Genomic DNA, 23,090 nt, shown 5'->3' with positions numbered 1-23,090 from the left:
ATTCTTCCCACTCAGTTCGTAGACTGGAAAGTTGATGCCGATGTTGTCGCCAACGGTAATTGGACTATGATTGGACACAATAATTAGAAGTGATTAGGAACACGAGAGCGAGTGGCTTCGCTTCCGCCCCAAGATTCTCTGACCTTGGTGACCGTCTGTCGGTCTACAACACGACCTCAAATGTTTAAACTTCCCTTCACTTGTATCTTAGTATTAAGGGAGAGTCGAGACATTGAAAAATATCTCACCTTTCCAGGGGATACATTGTTAAAGTTTAATTTGAACTTGAACCTATAGTCACTGCAATCCTGGTCCAGGTGAGCATGTGGCGCATCATTGCCATGACCACAGACGCTCCTCCTCAGAAGCATCTTAACGAAGACCCGTCAAGTTGTAACAAGGATGCAATTATCCTGATAGAGGTGATGTGTTTCTCCCCTGGAAGAATGAAGGTTAAGCACAAATGACGCCACTGACCCGCCAGCCAATGACCGTAGGGGACGCGGGTGGTCAAAAGAAACGAAGCAGCGACCCACTAGCCAAGAGTCGCACTAAAACATCTTGAGGTCCCAAAGAAGGTAAGAATCTGAATTTTACCCATTTGTCTGTCAATTGGGAGGAAATTGAAAGATTTTACCTTTGTCATATTTCTTTGTAATTCCGTGTGTAGAAGTGAGACTTGAGTGTTTGTTGTCACCATGTGGTTTTTAATCGTAGCAATGGCATTTTTCAAATTGTTTTTTTAAGCACAATGTGCAGATCAGAAATGTCACCCGGAGAAGCACACACAAATACACAAAGTCAACAGACCCAGACAAACAATCAAAAATACAGAAAAAGAACAAGATCCAGATTCCGGGTCTGGATAGAGAGTCACACTGTAGACCACCTGAGGAAACTATTACAAACAAGCAGCAGGACAAACTATTGAAATCTCAAAGTATCACAGCAAACATCTGAGTCTCACTTCTCAATTTTGTTTCCTCAACGTCCACCAGATGAGACTCCCTCTTCGGCCTGGCTGCTCCCACCTCACCCGTCTCGCCTTCGCTGTCCTCTGCATCGCTCTGTCAAGGGTCTCGCCTTTCCCCCACTCGCTGGAGGAGACCCAGAAAGACATTTTACAAATCAGGGTGGCCGTGAAATCCCCCGAGGAGCCCGAGTCCTGGGAGCTCAAGCGCCAGGAGGAGCTGCGAGAGGACAACAACCAATCCTGGGAGGAAGAGCCATTTTCCAGGGCCCAGAGGGGTGAATCTCGCCCTCTCATGCCCTTCTCCCAGGACATCATGTTCTACCAGGGAGTTGGGGAAGGACTGGGCGGTGGGATGAGAAAAGAAGCCCTCACCTCCATAGCAGGAGGACTACAGGCGGTCGACCGGGAGAAAGGGGGGTTCGGATTTCGCTTCGGAAGGAAGATCGAAGTGGAAGAGTGAAGTCTCCGTCAGCCATACGGTAGCTGTAAGCTAAAATAATAATGTACGCGTTTGTCATAAACAAACTATTTGTATTTATAAAAATGTAAATAAATGAATTGTTGACATGAGGTCCTGTGTTTGAATATGTCTTCAGATTACAGAGAAGCAAAAAAACACCTGACAAAGTGAGTCTTAACGTGTATTTTGGTGTGTCGAAGTTAATAGAAATCTGATCAATCTTCTTAGTTTGGTGGGAGTGTCGAGGTTGAGAAGTCATTCCCACTGTCAGCTCTCAGCTCTGATCTCAGTCAGTGACCAGGAAGGAGGTCTGACGCATGCGGCGGTTGAATCTTTAGAGCGTTTCTCCTGACACGGAATTTAAGAAAACAATCGAGAAACGTCTATTACGATGAGGATTTCGGCGATTTTTCTCCTGTTTGGAACCATCGGGATGTTAAATGGCGGTATGTTGTTTTTTTTTTTTTTTTAAGAAAAATGGCGTCAAAACAAAAGTGAAAGTAAATAAAACTCGCGTCGATCGAGCTCAATATGTGTTCGTTAACTATCCTTTAAACTTCGAAAAAGACTGAAAAATAGTTAAAACATGTTTAAGGTTTTAAGGTGAACAAATGTTTCCTTATGGCATCTGGACAATCTGGTCTGGTGTCTGAACAGGAAATACTGTTGTGTTGCCAAGTTCCGCGTTTTCAGCAGTGGCGCAGTTTAGAATTGATAGTTACATATTCATCCAATTCAACATAAACAGCAATAGAATTTCATTTCAGTTCAGTTTATTTAAAAGGACGTTTTTGTAGATCAATTTAATAAATAAATAAAAAGTTAAACTGGTTAAATGTGGATGTGAATATTCGTGAAGCCTCTTTAAACAATAGACGTTTCCAGTTTTTGGTGATCAAACGAAAATTATTTCAGCTTTGTTTTACATTTTTCCAAGACATACTTTATATATAAAAAAAAAAAAACGTTTTTACTCTGCAGTTAAACCATCCAAAATTATTATTTTCATATTTGTTTTATTAATACATAGATAATATCATTGGGAATTTGAAAAAGTTACGCCTTGTGTTCCAGTGAGTTGACCTTTATCATTTATTGGTGTGCATAGTCCAAATCTAAGAATATTTGACCAAATAAAATTCAACAATGTGGCAAACTTGACGCTGCCTGTAAATTATATTATAGAAAAAAATAAAAAGATAATGTTCAAATTGAAATCAATCACTGAGTATGTTTATCTTTATTTATTACTGAACAAGGTCTAAATTCAACGTTTCTGATCTCTTCAGATATGGCTCAGATAACTTAATGAAAACCTGAAAACCAACTAACAGTTGAATAGAAAGAAATGGAAAACTAAATAGTTGAGTAGAAAAACAGAGACTTGCTTCATGTCAACATCATCGTCCAGTGAAGTGAAGGGTCAATAATAAGGTCTGTTCGACAGAGATACGATCGCTCAGGTACATCTACACGGCGCTCTCTGATGGGGGGCCTTCACAGTTCCCGAACTTCATTGCCATGGGCCTTCTGGACCACAGACAGATCGACTACTTTGACATCAGAGGCAAGACCAAGGTTTGGAAGAAACAGTGGATGCTGGATAATCTTGGACAAGACTACTTTGACAAAGGTACTGAATCCCGAAGTAACAAGATGCAGTGGTTCAAAGTCAACCTGGATATCCTGATTGATCGACTTCATCAAAATAACTCGGGTAGGTCTCGTTCATATCCACTGACAGGAACGTTTGATCCCTTCTCTGTCTCCTCTTTAAGTACGTGAAGAGAAAAGTTGATTTAACCTTTTATTGTTGGACAGATTCCCACATCCTGCAGTGGCAGCACGGCTGTGTTGTTGACCTGCAGCCAGATGGAAAACCACACTTTATCAAAGGTATCGATAGATACAGTTATGATGAACACGACTTCCTGGCCTATGACAGTGGTGACAAGAAGTGGTATTCAACTATGAACGCTGGATTGCAAACCAAAGATAAATGGAACAGAGTACCAGATCTGATTCATTACACCAACAACTACCTGATGAATGAGTGCACAGACTGGCTGATCAAGTTCATTTCTTATGAAGTCAGAGAAGGTAATTTATTTCTCTTGATTTACTTCTCTTCTTCGCATGCTGACCTTCAACCTTTGACACATTTTCTCTTGAGTATAATATCCTGGTCTTTTGGTTATCTACCATGTGTTCTTCCTTCTTAGACAAACCTGAACTTCACATATTCTCAAAGAAATCTGTCAAGGACACAAACCACGTGCTAACATGTTTAGCGACGGGCCTGCCCTCCCAACACATCACTCTGAAGTTGAGACGAAATGGCAGAGTTCTGGAAACTTCGGATGGATTGGAAGAACATGCTTTTCTCCCAAATCATGATGAAACCTTTCAGAAACGAGTCTACGTGGAGGTTTCTCGCACAGACAAAAGTTCATTCAGCTGTCATGTGTCAGAGCTAAAGCTCGACACGGAATGGGGTGAGGTGTTGACTCGACTTTCTTTATGATGTGTGAACTTTTTGCTCTTGTTGGTATTTAAATTGAGTAATTGTGTATTTTATAAATTGTGTAGACGGGAAGCTTCCATCAGAGAACTCCAACATTGGCATCATAGTTGGTGCTGTGATCGCTCTGCTCATCATGGTTGCTTTAATGGCTGGTGGTGTTGTGTGTTTAAAGAGAAGAACACCAGGAGAACGAGTGATGATTACAGGTAAACCTACTCCATATTTCCCTTTTTTTCCTATTGTCACATTTCTCTCTTAAGACATCCTAATGAGTGATCTCGATTTCCTTTTGTTTTGTCACATAACTCTTGTGAATTCATGTTGTTGGTCAAGAGCAGGGGTGGACAATCTGGTCTAAGGTTTTTTTTAGTCAGACTGACAGTCAACCAGTTAAAGATTGATCAATGTTACGATCTTATATAACTTGACACATGACGGTTGTAAACTGAAGTTCAGATTTAATTGCACAGATTTCGATGTGCAATTAAATCAGTGTCACAGTCCAGTACTGCTGATAGTTGTGCCAAATGTAATTGCTACCCCCAGATTCTGTGGTTCAATGTTCATCTTCAGAAATGACAAATAGTTTAAATAGTCATCACATGGCCCTTCAGTCTGACAGACTATATAACAATTTGAAGCAAGGTGTGTGTTTAGCCCTCCAGCAATGTCTAGACATCCTTATCTTCTTAGGAGCACTGCCTAGAGGCTCACTTTAGTAAAGGTTCAGTTATTATTATTTTTTTTTGTGGTAAATGATTATTGAAGACATATTCGTTGTTCAAAACATACTTTACATATTACACTTGTGGACTCATGGGGTTTAAACATGTGCATTTAAAGCTTTTTTTTATTATAATTTCTTCTTCTGTGTGAACTTTGACCCTTGATTGTTGTAAATATTTGTTGATTCAAATTATTTTTGCAGACACATACTCTAGTATAATATGGACTCACAGTGGGGAAGGGTGACGTAATGATTACATGCTTTATTTCCCTATGTAATACTATTCTAGTTTTGTATTGGAAAATACTCTGTATCTCTATAGGAAACATTTTAAGGCAATGATTGGTTGGTGGAAATGTAGGAGCAACACTTAATAATTATGAATCAAATAATACATTTGAGTAAAAACATGTGAAAAAAATATGTTAACCTGACAGTGGCATTACAGGACCAGTTGTACTTGTTTTGATCTGTAGAAGGCTTTATTTGTGTTTCATTGTACCATTTCAAAAATCATTTAAGGTAAGGTAAGGTAAAACTTTATTGATCCCTCAGTGTTCAATTTATTGTGATTAATATTTATTCCTACTTTGCCAACAAGTAGATTCCTTTTAATTATTAAACTTTTTTATTTTATTTCAGTTTTTGACTGTGATGCAAAATATTAAATATATATTAATATATATGTAATGATTATGTTTTTATTATTATTAGTATGTTAAATCCTAATCATAATAATCATAATAAATTATATTATGATCAATAATAATAATTATTGATTATCTTTCTTGTGTCAATTCTTGTGTCATCTGCTGCAATTGCGTGAACTCATCTTAGATCGTTCCAAATTAATGTTGACTTAATTTTTTTTTCAGTTCCACCAAATGTGGAGCCTGACGAAGAGGGTGAGTGATGTTTTTTTTAAATCTGGTATTATATTTGGTGCCGCAGAATTGTTGCCTTGGTTTTGTTTCTATATTGCTTATTTTGTGTGTTTTTTTGTGTCTTTATATTATTCTGTACTGGCACCACAAAAATGTTGTTTTACAAAACTGGACACAAAAGTTTCTGATTCCGAATCTGAAAATGTTTTTTCAGTTCCGTGTTTGGATCTGAAAGAGATTGTTGATGAGACCGGTAAATATTAATTTAATTATTATGTTTTTACTATTATTATGATGGTCAATTGTTCATTTTACTAGCATAAATAATCATTGACTAATAAATAGATAAATTCTTCTCATCTGTTGGGGGGGAGGGAGTGAACTTTGAACCCTTGATTTTTGTAAATGTATAATTAAAAATGTATTGTTTCCCCAGACCAACACAAAGAGCCCATCGATGAAGGTTTGTAAGGTTCTTTTATTATTTAAGTATAAAATAAATTCATAGCTGTTAACAGTGACTTCATGAATACATGATTTATAGCTCCTATGATGGTCGAGTGTTTAGTGGAAATGTAGGTTGTATTCTCATTTATAATCTTAGCACAACTTTTTTTAATCTGCAGGATATCCTGGAGTGTCTGATAAAAGCAGCGTGGGTTCCTCATCTGGTGAGTATCACCGTCTCCACTCAGTGCTACGAAAAGTCTTTTTCATTTAAAAAATAATATCAGAACAATTACCCTGAAAATAAACACTTGATTATTTACTTTGCAGCGTCTATGTCGAGTGAGAATGGCTCACGTAAGTACATGCATGCGATAACAAACGTACATATTACACTTTTTAATCTTGGACTAATGGGTTTTAAAATTTGCTTTTCCAAAGACCATTCTTCGACTGACAGCGGAACAGGAAAATGAAAGATGCAGGCTTTTCCCTCGTTTGGGGGCACCAGTGTTTTTCTCGGTATTAATTGATCTTTTAAGTGTATTTTTTTTAATTGATTGTTTAAGCGCTTTGTGACCCTGGTCTAGAAAAGCGCTATATAAATATAAATTACTTACTTATATTTAGGAGAATTGGTTATAATTTTCTTTAAAACCAACACTGGTAACTTTTTCCTGATATAGACAAGGCCATGAAAAACATGGAACATACTCTGTGTGTTGTAACAGAAATGCTATAAAATCATGATATTATGATTAAATATGATACATAAATAAAATGAAGGCATGTGTTTTCTGCTGTTTGTCACGGTGGTTTAGTACAGTATATGGTGTTGCAGTGATTATATAGGCAATGCATTTGTGCTTGTGTGTAAGAGTGTGAGTCGAGCTAGAGTCAACGGTGTTGTCCAACATTAATGACAAGTTCATTCTCCCACAGATAATGTCGGTTTGTTAAGTAGGTTTAAGGTTTTGTTATGAAGCTGCAGATTATGTGTTTTGTTTAAACATCATTATATCTTTCTCTCTCTCTGGTGTTTCATTCGTTTTTTCTATATTGGTTATTTTGTGTGTTATGTTATATCATTTGTTTATTCTGTACTGCCACCATAAATAAACAACATTTGTTTTGTCACTGGCAATAAAAGTTTCTGTAGGCGCTGTAGAAATAATCATTACTTACTTACTAAAATCAGACATGTGTATTATATAAAGTAAGATTTTGTATTTTGACGAATGAAGTCATCTAATTTCTTAAAAATCTAAAATTTAAATAAAACTTAAAAAAACAACAACTTTTATTTACTTTAGTGGGGGCTGTTCTAGTACTATTGACAAATAAAAACAAATCATATTGGAAACCAAGATTAAACTTCAATTCAAATACGCGTTAAGCAACAATTATTCATCATAAATTAAATCAATAATACGTGGTCACAATATTATTATTAATTTAAAATTGCTGTTCTATTGCCGTATAAACAGGACGTGACGTAAGGCTTCACGTGAAGAAAGAAGTCACGTCACTTGATTTTTTTTTCCTCTTCTTTCCCTTTTCCGTACTTTACTTTGAAAATATCTAACCGGATGAGATTCAACAATTGACTAATATTGATGCTATTAAGATGTTAGTTCTTCCATAATAATCGGTTTAGTGTAAAACAGTCTTGCGTCGGCGGTGAAGGAGAGAATGAAGCGGGACCGGATGTCGGCTGGAGGCCTGTAGAGGCTGCAGACCTCCGCCGCCGTGCGGATCCTCGGTGGGTGAAGACGGTAAGACTGTGAGTCCGCCATCGAGCCAAGCACCAGCGGGCCAAAGACCGAGTGAGAGACACGGTGTCTGGTCCCACGATGCGCGGAAACTCCAGGGTGTTGTTCAGGTAAACAAACGTCTTGCTCTGGTTGTTAGCAGCGTTAGCTAGTGCAGCTGCGGTGAGTGTTGTCGCCCCAGTGTCTCACTCACGGGGCGACAACACTACCTGGACCGCGATTTAGATTTAAGTTCTAAGTGCTGTTCACTCTTAGAGTCATTCCTGGTCAGAACATTATCTCTGATACCTCACGACATTTTACCAACCGAACCTGTCATCGTCAGGAAATGACAGATGTGATACCAGAACAAAACGAGCCACTTCCCACAAAATAAGGCCTTTGGATTTTCATGTCTTTCAAGCCCCTGTCATTTATTTGCGATTATTTTTTATATATTTTCCCCTCAGTTTTAAGAACCTTTCTACATTGTCTCAAGGTGCACAGAAATGTTTTTAGTTTCTGTTTGCAGTGTGAACTTGAGACCATCATTCGTATTGAGGTCATTTAGTCTGGCTCCTCATCCCTAAGTCTGAAGCCATAGTTGTTCACTATAAACCAATGTAAAGATGACTCCTCATCCAGCTGTCAACCAAATATTTGCCTTGGACACTTTTATTCCCTGGCTTTTAACACAGCGTGAGACTCGGTAGCGTTTTTTAGTGCCTTTTACTTGTTTTATTCGGTATAGTTTAATCCTAGTGTTTTTAACCGTGCTTATTTTAGTGATATTTTTATGTTCCTGTACAGCACTTTCTATCAACCGCTGTTGTTTTTTTAAGTGCTTTATAAATAAAGTTGAGTAAGTTGAATAGAGTTGGTCCAATATAGAAGATAATTTAGAATTTGTCTTTGTCTGAGATGGATTGATATTCAAGTCAATAACTGAATTTGGATTAAGATCGAACATGGGCAGACATGTTGATAACGAAATTAAAAAGCTAAATTTTTCAAAACTTGTGGAATAAATCCTTTAGAATTTCAATCGAATGAAGAATAATTTACGATGAGTCACTCGAAAATGAAAATCTTTCTAAACGTTTATTAGGGGAGTCTTGCGTGAATACATCTGATGGTTGCATATTACAATTTAAATGTATATTTATTATTGATTTCAACATCACAATCACGTTTTTATTTTCAGGATTTATTTATGTTTCCTTTAAAGAATTTTGATGTAAAGTTAAGAATGATTATTCTATAACAACAAAGCTTTTATAATATTTTATATAAATTGAAATAACAATTGTAGCTTATTTAGCTTTGTTATAAAATGTTGCGGAATAACGCCATATTTTTCTCTTTTTTTGGCGGGGGGGGGATTTTGTTCCTTCTTTCTATCAGCTTGATGGATCCTTACATAATGTTGCCTCGAGGAAAATAAACTGCCCACCTCTGAACTAGAGATTGCATTTGTTTTGAATACAATCCTGTTAAAAAATCCTGTAGAAGATTATTTTTTCCTTTCTCTTTCTTCAGAAAGTGAGGTGTAACTTAGGTGTGGGCCCCTGTGAGGTTGTTCTACGGCAAGGAAACATGGCTAGCAGGAGGAAGTCGAGCACGCCATGCATGGTCCTGCCCGCTCAGGAGGCGGTGGAAGAAGCGGCGATGGGCAGCGACACGGACGAGGCCATGCAGGTGTCTCACAGCGACGAGGTGGAGCTGAAGCGCTTCGTGGAAGTGAGCTCGGTGGAGGGAGGCTACGAGTGCAAGTACTGCAGCTTCAGGACGTCCGACCTGAACCTGTTCACCACCCATGTGGACGACGAGCATCCCGACATGGTCAACAACACCTCGTACGTCTGTGTACAGTGTGACTTTCACACCAAAAGGTATGTCTCCGTCTTTGTAATTGCTCCTAACAGAAGCATCCAGACAAATGTCAAGTCGCTCTCATTTTAAAACAAACAAATAAATACAGGATGAGGGACCAGGACTCATTCTCTGAATAAACACTTTGTGACTTCATTAGTAGGGTTGGGGCGTCAAGAAATAAATGTATCCTTTTAGATATGCTTTGTTAGACATCAACATCTTGCATTTGTGAATTGGAAAACATTAACAATTTCCTTATCTGATTTATGAGTTTAAAATATTGTATTATATGATTTTTAGTCATGGTAAACTTTCTACTTTCTTCAAATCTCACCAAAAATTATATAATGCATCCGCTAGATATGAAATGAATAATTTACCCTCAGATTTCTTGTCCAATACTGCCCAGCCCTACATGGAGGCCCCAGCTTCTTCGGATTATTTTTCTATCAAATTTAAAAGTCTAAAAACATTGAATTATTTAAATTAGGATATCAAACTCATTCATTTAGAAAATATTTAAATCTATTAATTGAATAATGACAATTTTTTTTTCAAACTATTCGATATACAAATAAAAAAATAACGACAAAAGTAAAAAAGTTTCAAAGTTTTTTCATTCATGTCCAACATGTTGCAGTGCAAACCTCTAGTGATCAATGATGTATTCACAGGGTTTTGTAAGTAAGTAAGTAAGTAATTTTTATTTATATAGTGCTTTTCCAGACCAGGGTCACAAAGCGCTTAAACAATCAAAACAATATTCAATAAAGTATATACTTTAAAGATCAAGATAAAACTGATAACACAACAGGAGTTCCAGAAAAGCCTGAACAAATAGAAACGTCTTAAGATGTTTCTTGAAGGAGTCAGTAGATCATCAAACACACAGAGAGATGAAGATCGTTCCAAAGCTTAGGAGCAACAGCCTGGAAGGATTTCTCTCCTCTGGTCCTGCACCGTGTGCGAGGAACCATCAGTAGATTCTGATCCACAGACCACACAGACTTTGTGTTGACTTATTGTTCAAATGTTGTTGTCGTCCTGCAGTTACGACACTCTTCAGGCCCACAACACTCGCCTACACCCAGGCAAGGAAAACTTCACTCGCACCTTGGTGAGGCGAAACAACGAGACCGTTTTCCAGCAGACTCTCCCCGAGCTCGCTCCGGACGTCAAACTGGAGGGTGACGAGGACGACGCCTCCTCCCGCGGCATAGCTCTCAGCAAGACGCCCATCATGCGGACTAAAAGCCGACTCGAGGTCAAGAAGTTTGTCGGGTTCCACCATCTGGAAGCTGCTGACGTCATCAAATTGGAGAGCGACGAGGAGAACGAGGAGAACATGGAGCCGCCGTCACTGTCGCCGGCCCCTATAGCCACCCCCCCACCTGTAGTGCAGGCGGCCCCCCCGAGCTTGATGGTGAACAGCGGCAACATTCTGCAGGTGAAAGGAAGTGCCGGCGGCGTGCTGTCTCCTGGGACGCTGGCGCAGGTGTTGTCGGCGCTGCAGCAGCAGCAGAGCAGCACTCAGACTCAGCTGCTCATCCCCATCAGCAGCATTCCCACCTACAACTCCGCCATGGACAACAACGTCCTTCTGGTCAGCGCCTACAACAGGTAAGGACCGTGTATTGGCAAGAGACGATGCGATATCACCATACTGTAGGAACGAGGATATATTTGTAATATTGTCGAGTACTTGACTCTGGTGTCGCAGAATTTACAGACCACATGACTCTTGACGAAGTCGCAACTTTTAGAATTTGTTTTGAGACAAAAATATGTCCAAACATCAGCTTTAAAAGCTGCTGCGACTGTATCCCCTTGTCCTCAGTCATTTCTTGGATCTTGCGGGATTTCATTGTTCTTAAAGCTGCAGAGGACATGATGAGTGGCATCTATTTGCTACACAAACATGTTTTTTGTTTTATATCGATACAGAGTTGACTGTATCCTCTTGTCCTCAGTCATCGCGGGGATAAAACTAACGTTTTTTTTTTTTAATATGGATACAGTGCTGTAAATATTGCCTTTTTCAGTGTATCAGTAGTTTGTGACTCACCTAAGCAGAATCAAAATGTAATTTGTGTTACACTTTTGTGAGTTGCATGAAGTCTATCAAGCCACCTCAAGCTATCTCAGGTTCACCTGAAAACTATGCTGTGCGCAGATTTCCGTACCCATCGGTTTCGGAGATCTTGGGATTGTCGTCGCAGACCAAGTTCACTGAGGAGCAGATCAAAGTCTGGTTTTCGGCCCAGCGTCTGAAACGTGGAGTCAGTTGGACTCCGGAGGAGGTGAGAGTTTTTAACACGACACACGCCATACGTGTTCGGAAAAACCGGCCCACAACATTTTTTTTTTGTTCGTCCGATCCCGCAGGTGGACGAGGCTCGCAAGAAGAATCGTAACGGGTCCGTGCAGCAAAGTGCCTCCACGACCATCACAGTCATTCCCGCCAGCATGGCTTCCGCCAACGGCAGCAGCCTCCCGTCCATCTTCCAGACGTGCCAGATCGTGGGCCAGCCCGGGCTCGTGCTGACACAAGTACCACCCGGTGGCGGCGGCAGCGTACCCATCGCCTCACCCATCACCTTGGCGGTGGCTAACGTCTCAGGAAACGTGGCGAAAGCCGCCGAACCCCTGCCCGCGGAATCCAAGATGGAAACGTCCGCCACCGCGCCTCTGAGCTTCAATGGTCCGTTGAAGCCGAAGAAGTCGAAGGAGCAGCTCGCTGTGCTGAAGGCCAGCTACGGCCGGAGACAGTTCGCCACTGACGCCGAGATCTCACGACTCATGCAGGTGACTTTGCTCTATTACATTGTTTTTTCTGGTCTCTCGTCTATTACGGGGGTTACCTTCTGAAATCCCCCCCAGATTCAACAAAAAAAAGTTCCCAAATTGTCGTCAACATTTTCCACATTCTGGCACAGTTTATTATCTCAGAAACCTCTATTTTAACGACTTGACGTTATTAATACTTACAATAACTAAATAGATAATGAGCAACATTTATTCAGCAGCATTTATTTAAGGTTGCAAATGTAAAATTGTATGTGAAGAGCCATCCCTCTTAATTCTCTCAGTAACGTTGACTGGATCAGCACCTACAATGCTTTGCCGCCCAGCCCACCAAACGCAGCTGCCGATTACTTTTGACATGGAAAAATATTGAAATACAGTGTTGAAGCAACCAAGCGGCCGCCACTCAATGGAGCAGAATGTAGAAAGGCATCATGGGAGGTTATCTTAATTATGGTGGCAATAGACAGGAAGTGCTTCAGGTAAACACGGCAAGTGTTTCCAGATCGCACACGATCTACTGCCTACTCTTATAGAACTTGCAATGTTTATCTGGAGAACTTAAAACTTCTGCTAAAAACTAGCTTTAAATAAAGATGGATTCATTTTTGTCTGTAACTCTAACAAGGAACTGATGACTCGTAAATACTCCAGACCCTTAGTATTGAATATCACGTTGACAAAACACAAGGTGTTTCACTCTTCCTGGCTGCAGCTGATAAGCAGTATAGTACCAATATTTTATAGTATATATATATATATTTTAAATTCCACTCATTGATCATTCACTTTTAATACAATTCAGAACAATTCATCTACTGTGTTTTTACAATCAGGTGACTAAACTGTCCAAGCGTGCCATCAAGAAGTGGTTCAGTGACACGCGCTACAACCAAAGGAGTGCCAAGGAACACCAGCAGGGTGCGCTACTGACCACCAGCCCGTCCGGCAGGCGCGGCCGAAGCCCCTGCGGCCCCTTCAACGAGAACTCCGCGCCCGGCACCATCGTCATCGACTCGAGCGACGACGCCAGCGACTCCCCGCCCACCGCTTCCGCCGCCGCCGTTGCCGCCGCCGCCGCTCCCGGCCTCCCTCGGCTGAAGGTCCGACACGCCTTTCCCGACTTCACGCCCCAGAGGTTCAAGGAGAAGACGGCCGAGCAGCTCATGCTCCTGGAGGCCAGCTACCGCCAGTGCGACACGCCGCCCGACGACGAGCTGAGCCGCCTGCGGGTGGCGACCAAACTCACCAGGCGGGAGGTGGACGCGTGGTTCATCGAGCGGCGCAAAGTAAGTCAACACGGCGCCGCCGAAGCCGAGGGCGAGAGTCCGACGACGCCTCCCGTCGCCTCGGCCAACAACAAGAAGATCCCGAAGAAGACGACGGAGCAGCTTCACGTGCTCAAGAAGGCGTTCGTGCGGACGCAGTGGCCGACGGCGGAGGAGTACGACAAGCTGGTGGAGGACAGCGGGCTGCAGAGGTCCGACATCGTCAACTGGTTCGGGGACACGCGCTACGCTTGCAAGAACAGCAGCCTGAAGTGGTACTACCTCTACCAGAGCGGGAAGGTGAGCAGTCCCCCGCCCGACCGCCCGGCCGGCGCCGCTCTAACGGCTCTCAACACACAGGTGGACGAGGCGCTGAATGGCGGCGGGCGAGTGCAGAAGAAAGGAAGGAAGAGGTTCAGAGGATGGTCGAGGAGGACGAGACGCCAAAATCCTAGCAAAGGGTCACCACAGGGGGGCGCCACCCCAATCAAGGTCGGTGGTTCAACGATGAAATTCAAAGAAGCTTTTTACTAAACGGTAGCACTTGTCGTCTCTCTGAGACGTTTTTATTGCTTTACGTTGTTTTCTTTTTTCAAGATTTAAACTAATAAATCCTATGTTGTGTTTACAACACTGGCAAAAAAAGTTTCTGGTTAGTGTTTAACAAGACTACTACTAACCAATTTCCCGAAGGAGATCTCCAGACGGTTTGATAAAGTCAATCTATCCAAGTCTCAGTGAAGATTTTTACACTAGCGGAGGAGGACATAGATAAATTCAGATTAGGGGTAAACAATTTAGGGGGAAATTTAATTGGGATTATTTATTTAGTTATTTCTAACCAATATTATGATTTCTATTCAGTATGTGTTTGTTCATTTATATATAAATTTGTTTCAATAAATTGTATTTTTTTAACTTTAGAACTGTAAAAATACCCGAAATGGACAATGTAACAAACAATTATAAATACCACAGAACTCCTGTTATTAACTAGTCAGAAAATAGAGGAACAAAAACAGGAACAAAGTTTTGTCTACATCAATGGAATATATAAAGCATTTAAAAAAAAGCAAAAGACAACTTCTGTGTTTTAAACAATTATTCTGTTCAGATCCAGAAACGTACTGTATATTCCACGAAACACTGTATCATGTTTTCAGGAAAAATTGTCTTTTTTTGTAACTTGTCTTTAAAAACTAACTTAGGTTTTTGTAAATTTTGTCTCTTAAAAACTTCTATGATGTTTGAACTGTCTCTCATAACCAGAATGTATTAAAACTAAGGGCACAAACTTTCTTCTATCACAGTAAACTTTATTTTACAGGGATTCATCTTGTTGCTTAGAGAAGTACACTAGTCTTGCTGTTTTTAAATTCAGACGGGATACACTGCCACCTACTGGATGTAGACTGAAACTTTTTTTAAAACGTCTTCTTATTTGACTAACAAAACCCAAAACGAAGAATAAAGAAATTAAATAAAACACAAAGCACTGCACTTTGCATTCAGTATGATACATCCTCTTATGAATGTTGGTGCCTTGAATAGATGTGACAAGTATTTTTGAAATATTCTATAAATGAATGTTAAAATCTTTGTCCTTCTTTTTCTTAACTTAATTCGTATAGAGTTTGAGTTCAAGCCAAGGGTTCTTTGAGAGACTGCAGCACAAGTTGAGCTAAGAAAGTACATTAAAATGAGAGACTACGACACAAACACATATTTATTATCATTTATTGATGTATCCATTTGTTTTTCATTTCCCCACATCAAATTTTTGCATGCATCACAGGACTATTTTCTGAAGATAAGTTCAACTTCTTATAGAATCTAGTGATAATTATAAACTTGTCATTCAGGGGAGAGTCTGAAGAGAGTGTGTTGAACCTCCTCCACCTGTCACTTTAAATAACTGTGTGGCTGATGTGGTTTCAGGTGAAGTCGGGTCGCGACTTTTTGAAGGACTACTACCTCAAACACGGGAGTCTGAACGAGAAGGACCTGGACGACCTTGTTGCCAAGTCCAGCATGAGCTACGAGCAGGTGAGGGACTGGTTCAGAACCACGCAGCAGCGAGCCGAGGAGGGGAAGGAGCCCTTCACTGACCAAGAGGTGGAGGAGCAGGAGGAGTTGGTGGAGCCAGAGGAAGAAGAAGAAGAGGAAGAGGAGGAAGTGGAGGAAGATCAGGATCAAGAGGAGGAAGAGCCAACAGCAGCCGAGGATCCAGGTCCTTCAGAGTCCGAGGAGGTCATGGAGGAGGGGACATGATGGATGAGCGAGTTTCTAAACAATGACATTTACCAAAAACTTTTAAAAGAAATCTTCTGTGTAACTCTGCCAGTGACATGGGCGGCTCCATTACTGCGGTTGAGAAAGGACGACTTTTCTTTTTTGCGCTGACGCCTGGCCTTTTTCATACTTTTGCAGTCTCTTGCCTGTTTTGGTAAGTTTTATATGAAAAATATTTCAAAAAGACGAGCGACAGTTTCTCTGCCTTGCTGAAATATTTGCAGTTACAGTTGTGTAAATGACTTCAATTTGTGCGGTCTTGTTTTTGATACCTTTTTATTAACATTGTCAAACAATCGTTATTTTGTACAAGCTTGTTGCGGAAGTGGAATGTTGAGGAAAATTTCCAGAATATTTCAGAGCGCATCGTGAATGGACTGAACTGAGCGTTTACCTCACAGAGACGACAGTTTTACCTCAAGACTGTGAGCACGAAGACGTGACGATGTACGCTGAAACTTCACTGCTGTTACATGCGTATCAAATATGCGTGGCTTGTGTTTTTAAAGGAGAAGATGACGCCATTATTGGATGTAAACTAAATGCCTACAAGTCTTTTTAATGACGACGTTCTTCTTTCCAGTCAGTGAAGAAGCAGTGAAACCTACTGCATTAAGTACATGTACAAGTACATTAATACATTTCATCAAGACTGGATTTACGTAGTGAAACAAGTAAAAGTTGATCATGTGGAAGTTATACATAAGAAGTTATACAACATATTCGCTTCATAATGTTTTCGTCCTGGACTCTGGTTAATCAGAAATTCAAACGCTTTAGGTTTGTTTTTTTGAGGACAGTTTTCTTGCTGAAGTGGTGATGCAACAATGTTACTTGTATTTCTCATACACATGACTCTGAACATCTGCTGACGACGACAGCACAAATTTCTAAAATACGGGTAAAGGTTTGGCTTTTCACCAAAATACGACCCTTTCACATATTTTCGCCGGCACGGATCACGAGCCGTATTCCTATTTATTTATTATTTCTGTGCTTTGTGTTTGTCTGCGATCAGAAAAATAAAAAGACAGTACGTTTGATGGTTTTCATTTTTTCCTAATCATAAATATTTTGACTTGCAAGAATGTTACTTTATGAAAACTTACCGGGGCTTGCAGGTGTGGACAAAATGTGTTCATCTCTGGGGTGTTTCACAAAACGGTTCCATTTAACGAGCTCTCGATAAACCAAAAATATGGCAAATTGTAGTTAACTGGATGGAAAAGTGAGGTCAATTACATAGCTTGTGTAATGTAGCTGTTATTCTACGCCTTTTCGTAGTTTTGATCAAGAAAGTCCCACAAGTAATTGGTACCAAACAGATGAATTAAAGTACATTTTAAAACGATATTCTCCTTAAATTATTAAAATAATGCCCCTTGTATTCGTTTAAACGGTAATTTATCTCAAGATCTGAATTTTTATGAGTGAAACAGCAGGTAGTACAAAGTTGAGACGTGTAATCTAGCTTTAACAAAGACACTGTTTCTTAAAGCATCTCCAGATATTTCTCCTAGACTCCTACAGGAGCCAAGGTTGCAAGTAGTTCCAGAGCAGTTTGATTTTGATTTTGAATTTTCTATTTTTTTGGTCGATGCGATCAAAAAATAAATCTTGCCATCCTGTAAAACAGATTTATTTATTTTTTAAATGTCAAATGAAGGCAAGTTATAACTCGCTCTTTAACTTTATTATGGTTTTAAGATTATGAGACTAAAAAAATTGTAAGCGCCTGGAAAATAATGAAGGCAAGCGTGGGTCAAACATACTGTAACCAAACACTAACCCACGGAAACTTCTAGGAATCTAGGGCCTCAAAAGTCAATGGCTCAGAGCCAGGAATGACATTTTGTTGACGCTGTTCTAACTTCTGCCGGCAGGTGGCAGCGCTGCCTCACACCTCGCGCTCATGGCTCGTGATGGTAAAGATTCCTTTTGCAAAATAAGATAAATGATTACAGAATCTATTTATTACGTCTCCCTCATTTCTATTTACGTTGTCATATGATCTTCTGTCAGCATCTATGCGTGTGTGTGTGTGTGTGTGTAGTGTAAACATGCGTGTGTGTTGCGGGGTCATTCTGAGGACAGCGCTGCCCCCCCCCCCCTCTCTCTCTTTAGGCATCTGACTTCACCAGCTGCACGCAACCCACTTTACCACCGACACACACACCATACACACACATTCTCTCGGGCTCTCACACACTACATTCTCATCGTCAGAGTCTCTGAAGTCCATTTGATTGACAGACGAAAGTGTTTACCTTTCTGGCCTGTGGCTCTGGCTCATGGCTCTCCCAGGCCTTTCAGAAAGTGGGTCTCGGAGTCGATGCATTTGATAAACATCAGGTCATTTTTCTTTTCAAACCGTGTGTGAGAATTATTATCACAGCAACCCTCCCTCAAGTCTTTCAGCAGAAGCAGCAGCAGGCGACTCTTACACCAGTGACGTGCGGTTCATGGTTGCTGAGACTCCTTTAGCCTCAGATCTACAAGTAGATAAACCCAAAAGGGAAACTTATTCAATCGACTCCTGGTTATTTCATATCTCATCAGCATTCTTCACACACATATGAAGTTTAAAAAATATATGATTTCATTAATAATTTCTCAACTAGTCTGTATTGAATTGTTGTGATATTTTGTGGGATATTATTCTACATCCTCTAGATCTATGGCATTCATTGATTATGGATACATACTGATTCATAGCTTTATATACGTCATCTTTGACATTGACATAAGAGTCATAGCTGAAATATTGTGTTTAAATTATCGATTTATTTTAAATGATGCGTTCAAAATCTTTTAAAATCACATATTTAATGATCTGAGACCTTTCAATTGGTTGAAAATCTAAATTTGTTTTAAACAAATGGATATGAAAGGATGAATGAACTAATAAATAATTGACAAAGGATTAGCAAACGTGGATTTAAACAGTATAGAGTATGACTGTGATAATAAAGGATGACAAGGAAGACGCAACTGAATCAATGATTTAAATGTTTTATTGAAAGTCAAGCGTTTATTTCCTCCTATTAAATGGCGTTTGGGGAGTTTAGCGAGAACGCTCCAGATTGAATGCCCGGGTAACGATACGATATATTGTGGTATTTTCAAGTACTTGGCTCTGGTGTTGCAGAATTTACAGACCACATGACTCTTGATGAAGTCGTAACTGCTTTCATTTGTTTTGAAACCAAAATATGTCCAAACATCAGCTTTAAAAGCTGCTGGAGTCAACTGTATCCCCTTGTCCTCAGTCATTGTTGGGATCTTGCGGGATTTCATTGTTTTTAAAGCTGCAGAGGACATGATGAGTGCCATCTCTCAGTGTAAACAATTTCCCGAAGGAGACATCCTGAGGGATCAATAAAGTTTTACCTTACCTTACCTTACCTTATCTATTTGCTACACAAAAATGTTTTTTGTTTTATATCGATACAGTTCTATTGTTGCCTACTCCCATCAGTATGTGTGAATGGCTGTCAAAGCGCTTTGTGACCCTGGTCTAGAACGGCACTATATAAATAGACATTATTATTATTATTATTATATAAATACAGTATCATGAAAATATATGATATTTAAGTGTATAGATCTTTTCTCAGCCTCACCCTTAGAGTTTGTGGAGTGAATATAGTACTTAAAAAGCATATTTTGTCTGGAGTAAAAATCATACTCATACTGTCACTTAAATAAAAAAAAAGTCTTCTTACACGCTCAAAATCTGTCAATGTTTTCTCAGATTTATGCCACGAATGAAACAGTGTAGATTTTCAGCCACTTCATCAAGAGCTGCTCCAACAATATTGACAGGACCAGAGTTAAGAAGAAATGACACAAATAACTCATTAAGCTCACGAAAAATACATCTCATCTCTGGCCAAGAGTTAAGCCGTTTGAGTCATGGACATTTTTTGGACACCATCTCGTTTTTTTAGTGCATGTCAACGTCACATACAGGCCTGACCTTATTTTAAAGTATGTTTTCTTGTAACTTTGGCTAGTTTGCTGCGTTCAAAAACCTCGGAAATAGATTTAAAAAAAAAGGAATGTTTATGCTCAATTTGGAAATGACAACGTTGTTAGTAGCCGACCAATCAGGAAGCTGTATTTCCAGGTGTAAGGATGGGGGTCAGGTGGCACTTCCTCCGCCAGAGGCTCTGTAAGTGGTCGACTGAGTGACAGAAGCAAGTTGATCGCGAACGATCGCGACATGATGAGGAGAAAAGGAGGCGCGAAGAGATGTTTGTCTAGCGTTGAGCTAATGTGCAGAAGCCAAAGAAAGACAGGGGTCACATGACGGCGGCACGAGTGCGACAAAGTGAGGCTTCATCTTTTTGAGAGCTGAATATATGAATGACAAACATCCCTGACGCCCTTCCATCCAGCGGCACTCCAGGTTCTCCACCAACCAATCGCCACTTAACTGGGTCGAGTCGTCGAACCCACTGAGTTGAAGGATCTCCTTCACGTCGCAAACGTCTGTCTGCCATTAACTCCGTGTTGCAGGATGTTTAACTCGCTGGAAAAGAGAAACACATTGTTGTGTGTCGCTCACATCTGTGCTCAGGCTGTTACAAACACACACACACACATACACACACACACATCATCAATCATGAATCTGTCAGACAATTATCACTCGGACCTCCTCCCTCCTCTCCTCACTCCTCCTCCTCTCCTGCTCTGACAGTAGGTCACATGACGCCTGTCACTTTACGTCCTTCATCGTGTCGTTCTTACAGTAAAATACCAGCAGATGTGTTTTTTTTGAGACACATTTTTGTCATTTACAGCAAAGGAAATATATTGATACTGTTATTTGACAGTTAAGAAATGTTCTTAGTTCAACAAATTACTGTAAAAATGTAATCTTTACATGTAAAAAACAATGTTTTATCTAATCATTTAAGTTAAAGTAAAAAGAAATGGTAAAAGAACACAAGTTTATTTTTTAATAGTGTATTCTTTTCATGTTATCAATCCATTTTTATATATATATTATATGATACATCTGCAACATTAACCCCTCATTAACCCTTGTGTTGGGTAAAGGTGACCCGGAGGCCCAAAAACAAATGTGTTTGAAGTATCCCTTGTGTTACCACCGCGTCACTTTGACCCAGAGACAACACAAGGGAAAGACATGGAAAAATCTGAAAAATCCATGTTTCTGATTCAAATGCTTATCTCAAATTCAATTATTATTTTTATTTTATTGAAATGACCCTGATATAAGTCAGAAAATGACTTTAGACTGAGCATATATTTATTTATTTCAGATACAAAAACAAGGAACTTGTTATGATGGTAGTCGACCTAGTAAGAAACAATAAAAAAATGTAAAATTCAACTCAATTCATGAGTTCTTGACCACAATACTCTCCAAGAACGGCGACGACGACGCGCATCACGGAGGACACGGCCCGTGATTTGGATCAGTGTCGGGGCAGGCGGCCACATCAAAGTGATGCTTATCATCAAACACTTGAGGTCTCAGCTCATAATAAATTCTTGTGATTTCTTTGGAAACGGCACCAGAAATAGGAGTCCTGGGCGACCGCGGGCGCTCGACTTGTGAAAGCAGCCGGACAAAGAACGCACTGTCAGCACAAGTGTGTGATGAGACCTGAACTGACTCCACACATCTCAGGATTGATAGTCACTGCAAGTTGGAAGAAAAATAATCATTAATTAGCTTTTAATACTGAAAACCATGATCTAAATACTGATACTAACTAACTAAACTAAGAGTTGTTAACCAGGGCTCTCAAAAAGCAAGGATGGTAACTATGGCAACTAAGGATGTTGCCGGGTTGTTCCTTGAACTATATATCTTTTCTCTTTGAGTTCCTTCTCCTGTCAATCCTTCAATATAATGGGTGAATTTTTAAGATTTTATTTTTATTTTTTAAATAATTTAATCTAATAATCTGTATATTGAAAGGTTAATTGAGTATTTAAAAAATATATACATTATTTTTATATCTATCTATCTTCTTATATAGTTGGATTTTCTAATTCCACTGTGGCAGTATTATACAAACATTTGTATATTGAATATTAACAGCTATACATTAAAACATTTTGAATTTCAAAGATTTATTTTTGAACGATCGGGATGACAATATCATACTCTATGTGTATAATACTGTATTTATTTTGAAAATATTAGATTTTATTTTTAATTCAATGACTTAAAAAAAAAAGAAAGAGTTGTGTCTTCAGCCCGAACTGAACCGAAACGTGACAGTTGTGATGTCAGCAGGAGGATCAAGAAAGTCCAGGCTTTTATCTACCCAGAAACCTCCTTCAGGTGAATACTAAGGCGTTCCCCTGGCAACAGACTGATCCAGTCTCTCCGGCATGTCCTGGGGCCTCCTCCTGGACCCAGAGAGCCTCACCGTTGAGGCGTCCTCACATCAACTTGTTTCACCTGACGTGGACGAGCGAGAGGGAACGGACTTCACAGCATTCAAGACAAAAGGATAAAAAAAAAAAAAAACATTTTTTTTAATAGAAATGTTGTGCCAGTAAACACTCGAACAATCACATGCTCACGCGACATCCTTGTGTTTGTTGTTCATAGACCGTCGGTGGGAGTGAGATCAGGTAATAATTATGTCGTGTGAAATTAGATAATTTGTGTGAGGAACATTTGAGGTGTGAAAAATGACACTTCTCTGTGTGAGTTCAGCAGACACGTCTTGAGAACGTTCACCTGTTTGGTTACACGTGACGCGGCTCTGGAGCGCCGCCTGGACTTCATGCTGGGCAACTAGAACCTGTGTTTGTGATTGAAGTCCATGACGGACTTCTGTCTCGTGAGCGAGTGTCGAAGCAATTCAATTTTTATGGATGTGAACGTACTTCTAACAATGATTATTTTATACATTCAATTCTTTTAACTTTTTTAATATAATATTTTTTTTTTACTTGAATATATAGACATTGGATTCCTTACACTGACATGTCTTACATATTATTTTTACACTGAATTTATATTTATATATATATATCACCTTTTACAGAGGCACCATCGAGAGCATCCTGTCGAGCTGCATCACTGTGT

At 39.8% G+C, this 23,090-nt stretch overlaps 2 protein-coding genes across 2 annotated transcripts; both read left to right on the top strand.

Moving 5' to 3' along the window:
• The first annotated feature begins 1,709 nt into the window (after positions 1 to 1,709).
• LOC148083968 (BOLA class I histocompatibility antigen, alpha chain BL3-6-like) lies at positions 1,710 to 7,152 on the top strand. The gene is made up of 11 exons (XM_087787222.1): positions 1,710 to 1,879; positions 2,881 to 3,150; positions 3,255 to 3,533; positions 3,656 to 3,928; positions 4,023 to 4,163; positions 5,560 to 5,589; positions 5,783 to 5,821; positions 6,005 to 6,031; positions 6,195 to 6,239; positions 6,346 to 6,372; positions 6,457 to 7,152. The coding sequence occupies exons 1-11, from the start codon at positions 1,825 to 1,827 to the stop codon at positions 6,489 to 6,491; spliced, it is 1,221 nt and encodes a 406-aa protein (XP_087643348.1). The 5' UTR covers positions 1,710 to 1,824; the 3' UTR covers positions 6,492 to 7,152.
• A 434-nt stretch (positions 7,153 to 7,586) lies between these two features.
• LOC148083967 (zinc fingers and homeoboxes protein 1-like) lies at positions 7,587 to 17,047 on the top strand. The gene is made up of 8 exons (XM_087787221.1): positions 7,587 to 7,897; positions 9,306 to 9,658; positions 10,692 to 11,261; positions 11,815 to 11,941; positions 12,027 to 12,446; positions 13,283 to 14,014; positions 14,075 to 14,206; positions 15,653 to 17,047. Exons 2-8 carry the CDS (start codon positions 9,363 to 9,365, stop codon positions 15,983 to 15,985), a joined length of 2,610 nt encoding a protein of 869 aa, XP_087643347.1. The 5' UTR covers positions 7,587 to 7,897; positions 9,306 to 9,362; the 3' UTR covers positions 15,986 to 17,047.
• Positions 17,048 to 23,090: the final 6,043 nt, after the last annotated feature.

The sequence above is a fragment of the Callionymus lyra genome, chromosome 3 (assembly GCF_982586985.1).
Source record: "Callionymus lyra chromosome 3, fCalLyr1.hap1.1, whole genome shotgun sequence".
Classification (NCBI taxonomy): domain Eukaryota; kingdom Metazoa; phylum Chordata; class Actinopteri; order Syngnathiformes; family Callionymidae; genus Callionymus; species Callionymus lyra.
The sequence above is the reverse complement of the archived record's forward strand: the minus strand, read 5'-3'. Positions and strand labels throughout refer to the sequence as shown.

Excerpts from the sequence above, each read along its gene's own strand:
- LOC148083968 (XM_087787222.1), top strand. The coding sequence starts at position 1,825 with ATGAGGATTTCGGCGATTTTTCTCCTGTTTGGAACCATCGGGATGTTA. Across the intron at positions 1,880-2,880 it reads CATCGGGATGTTAAATGGCG|AGATACGATCGCTCAGGTAC; the intron begins GTATGTTGTTTT and ends TCTGTTCGACAG. Across the intron at positions 3,929-4,022 it reads AAAGCTCGACACGGAATGGG|ACGGGAAGCTTCCATCAGAG; the intron begins GTGAGGTGTTGA and ends TAAATTGTGTAG.
- LOC148083967 (XM_087787221.1), top strand. The coding sequence starts at position 9,363 with ATGGCTAGCAGGAGGAAGTCGAGCACGCCATGCATGGTCCTGCCCGCT. Across the intron at positions 11,262-11,814 it reads CTGGTCAGCGCCTACAACAG|ATTTCCGTACCCATCGGTTT; the intron begins GTAAGGACCGTG and ends TGCTGTGCGCAG. Across the intron at positions 11,942-12,026 it reads TCAGTTGGACTCCGGAGGAG|GTGGACGAGGCTCGCAAGAA; the intron begins GTGAGAGTTTTT and ends CCGATCCCGCAG.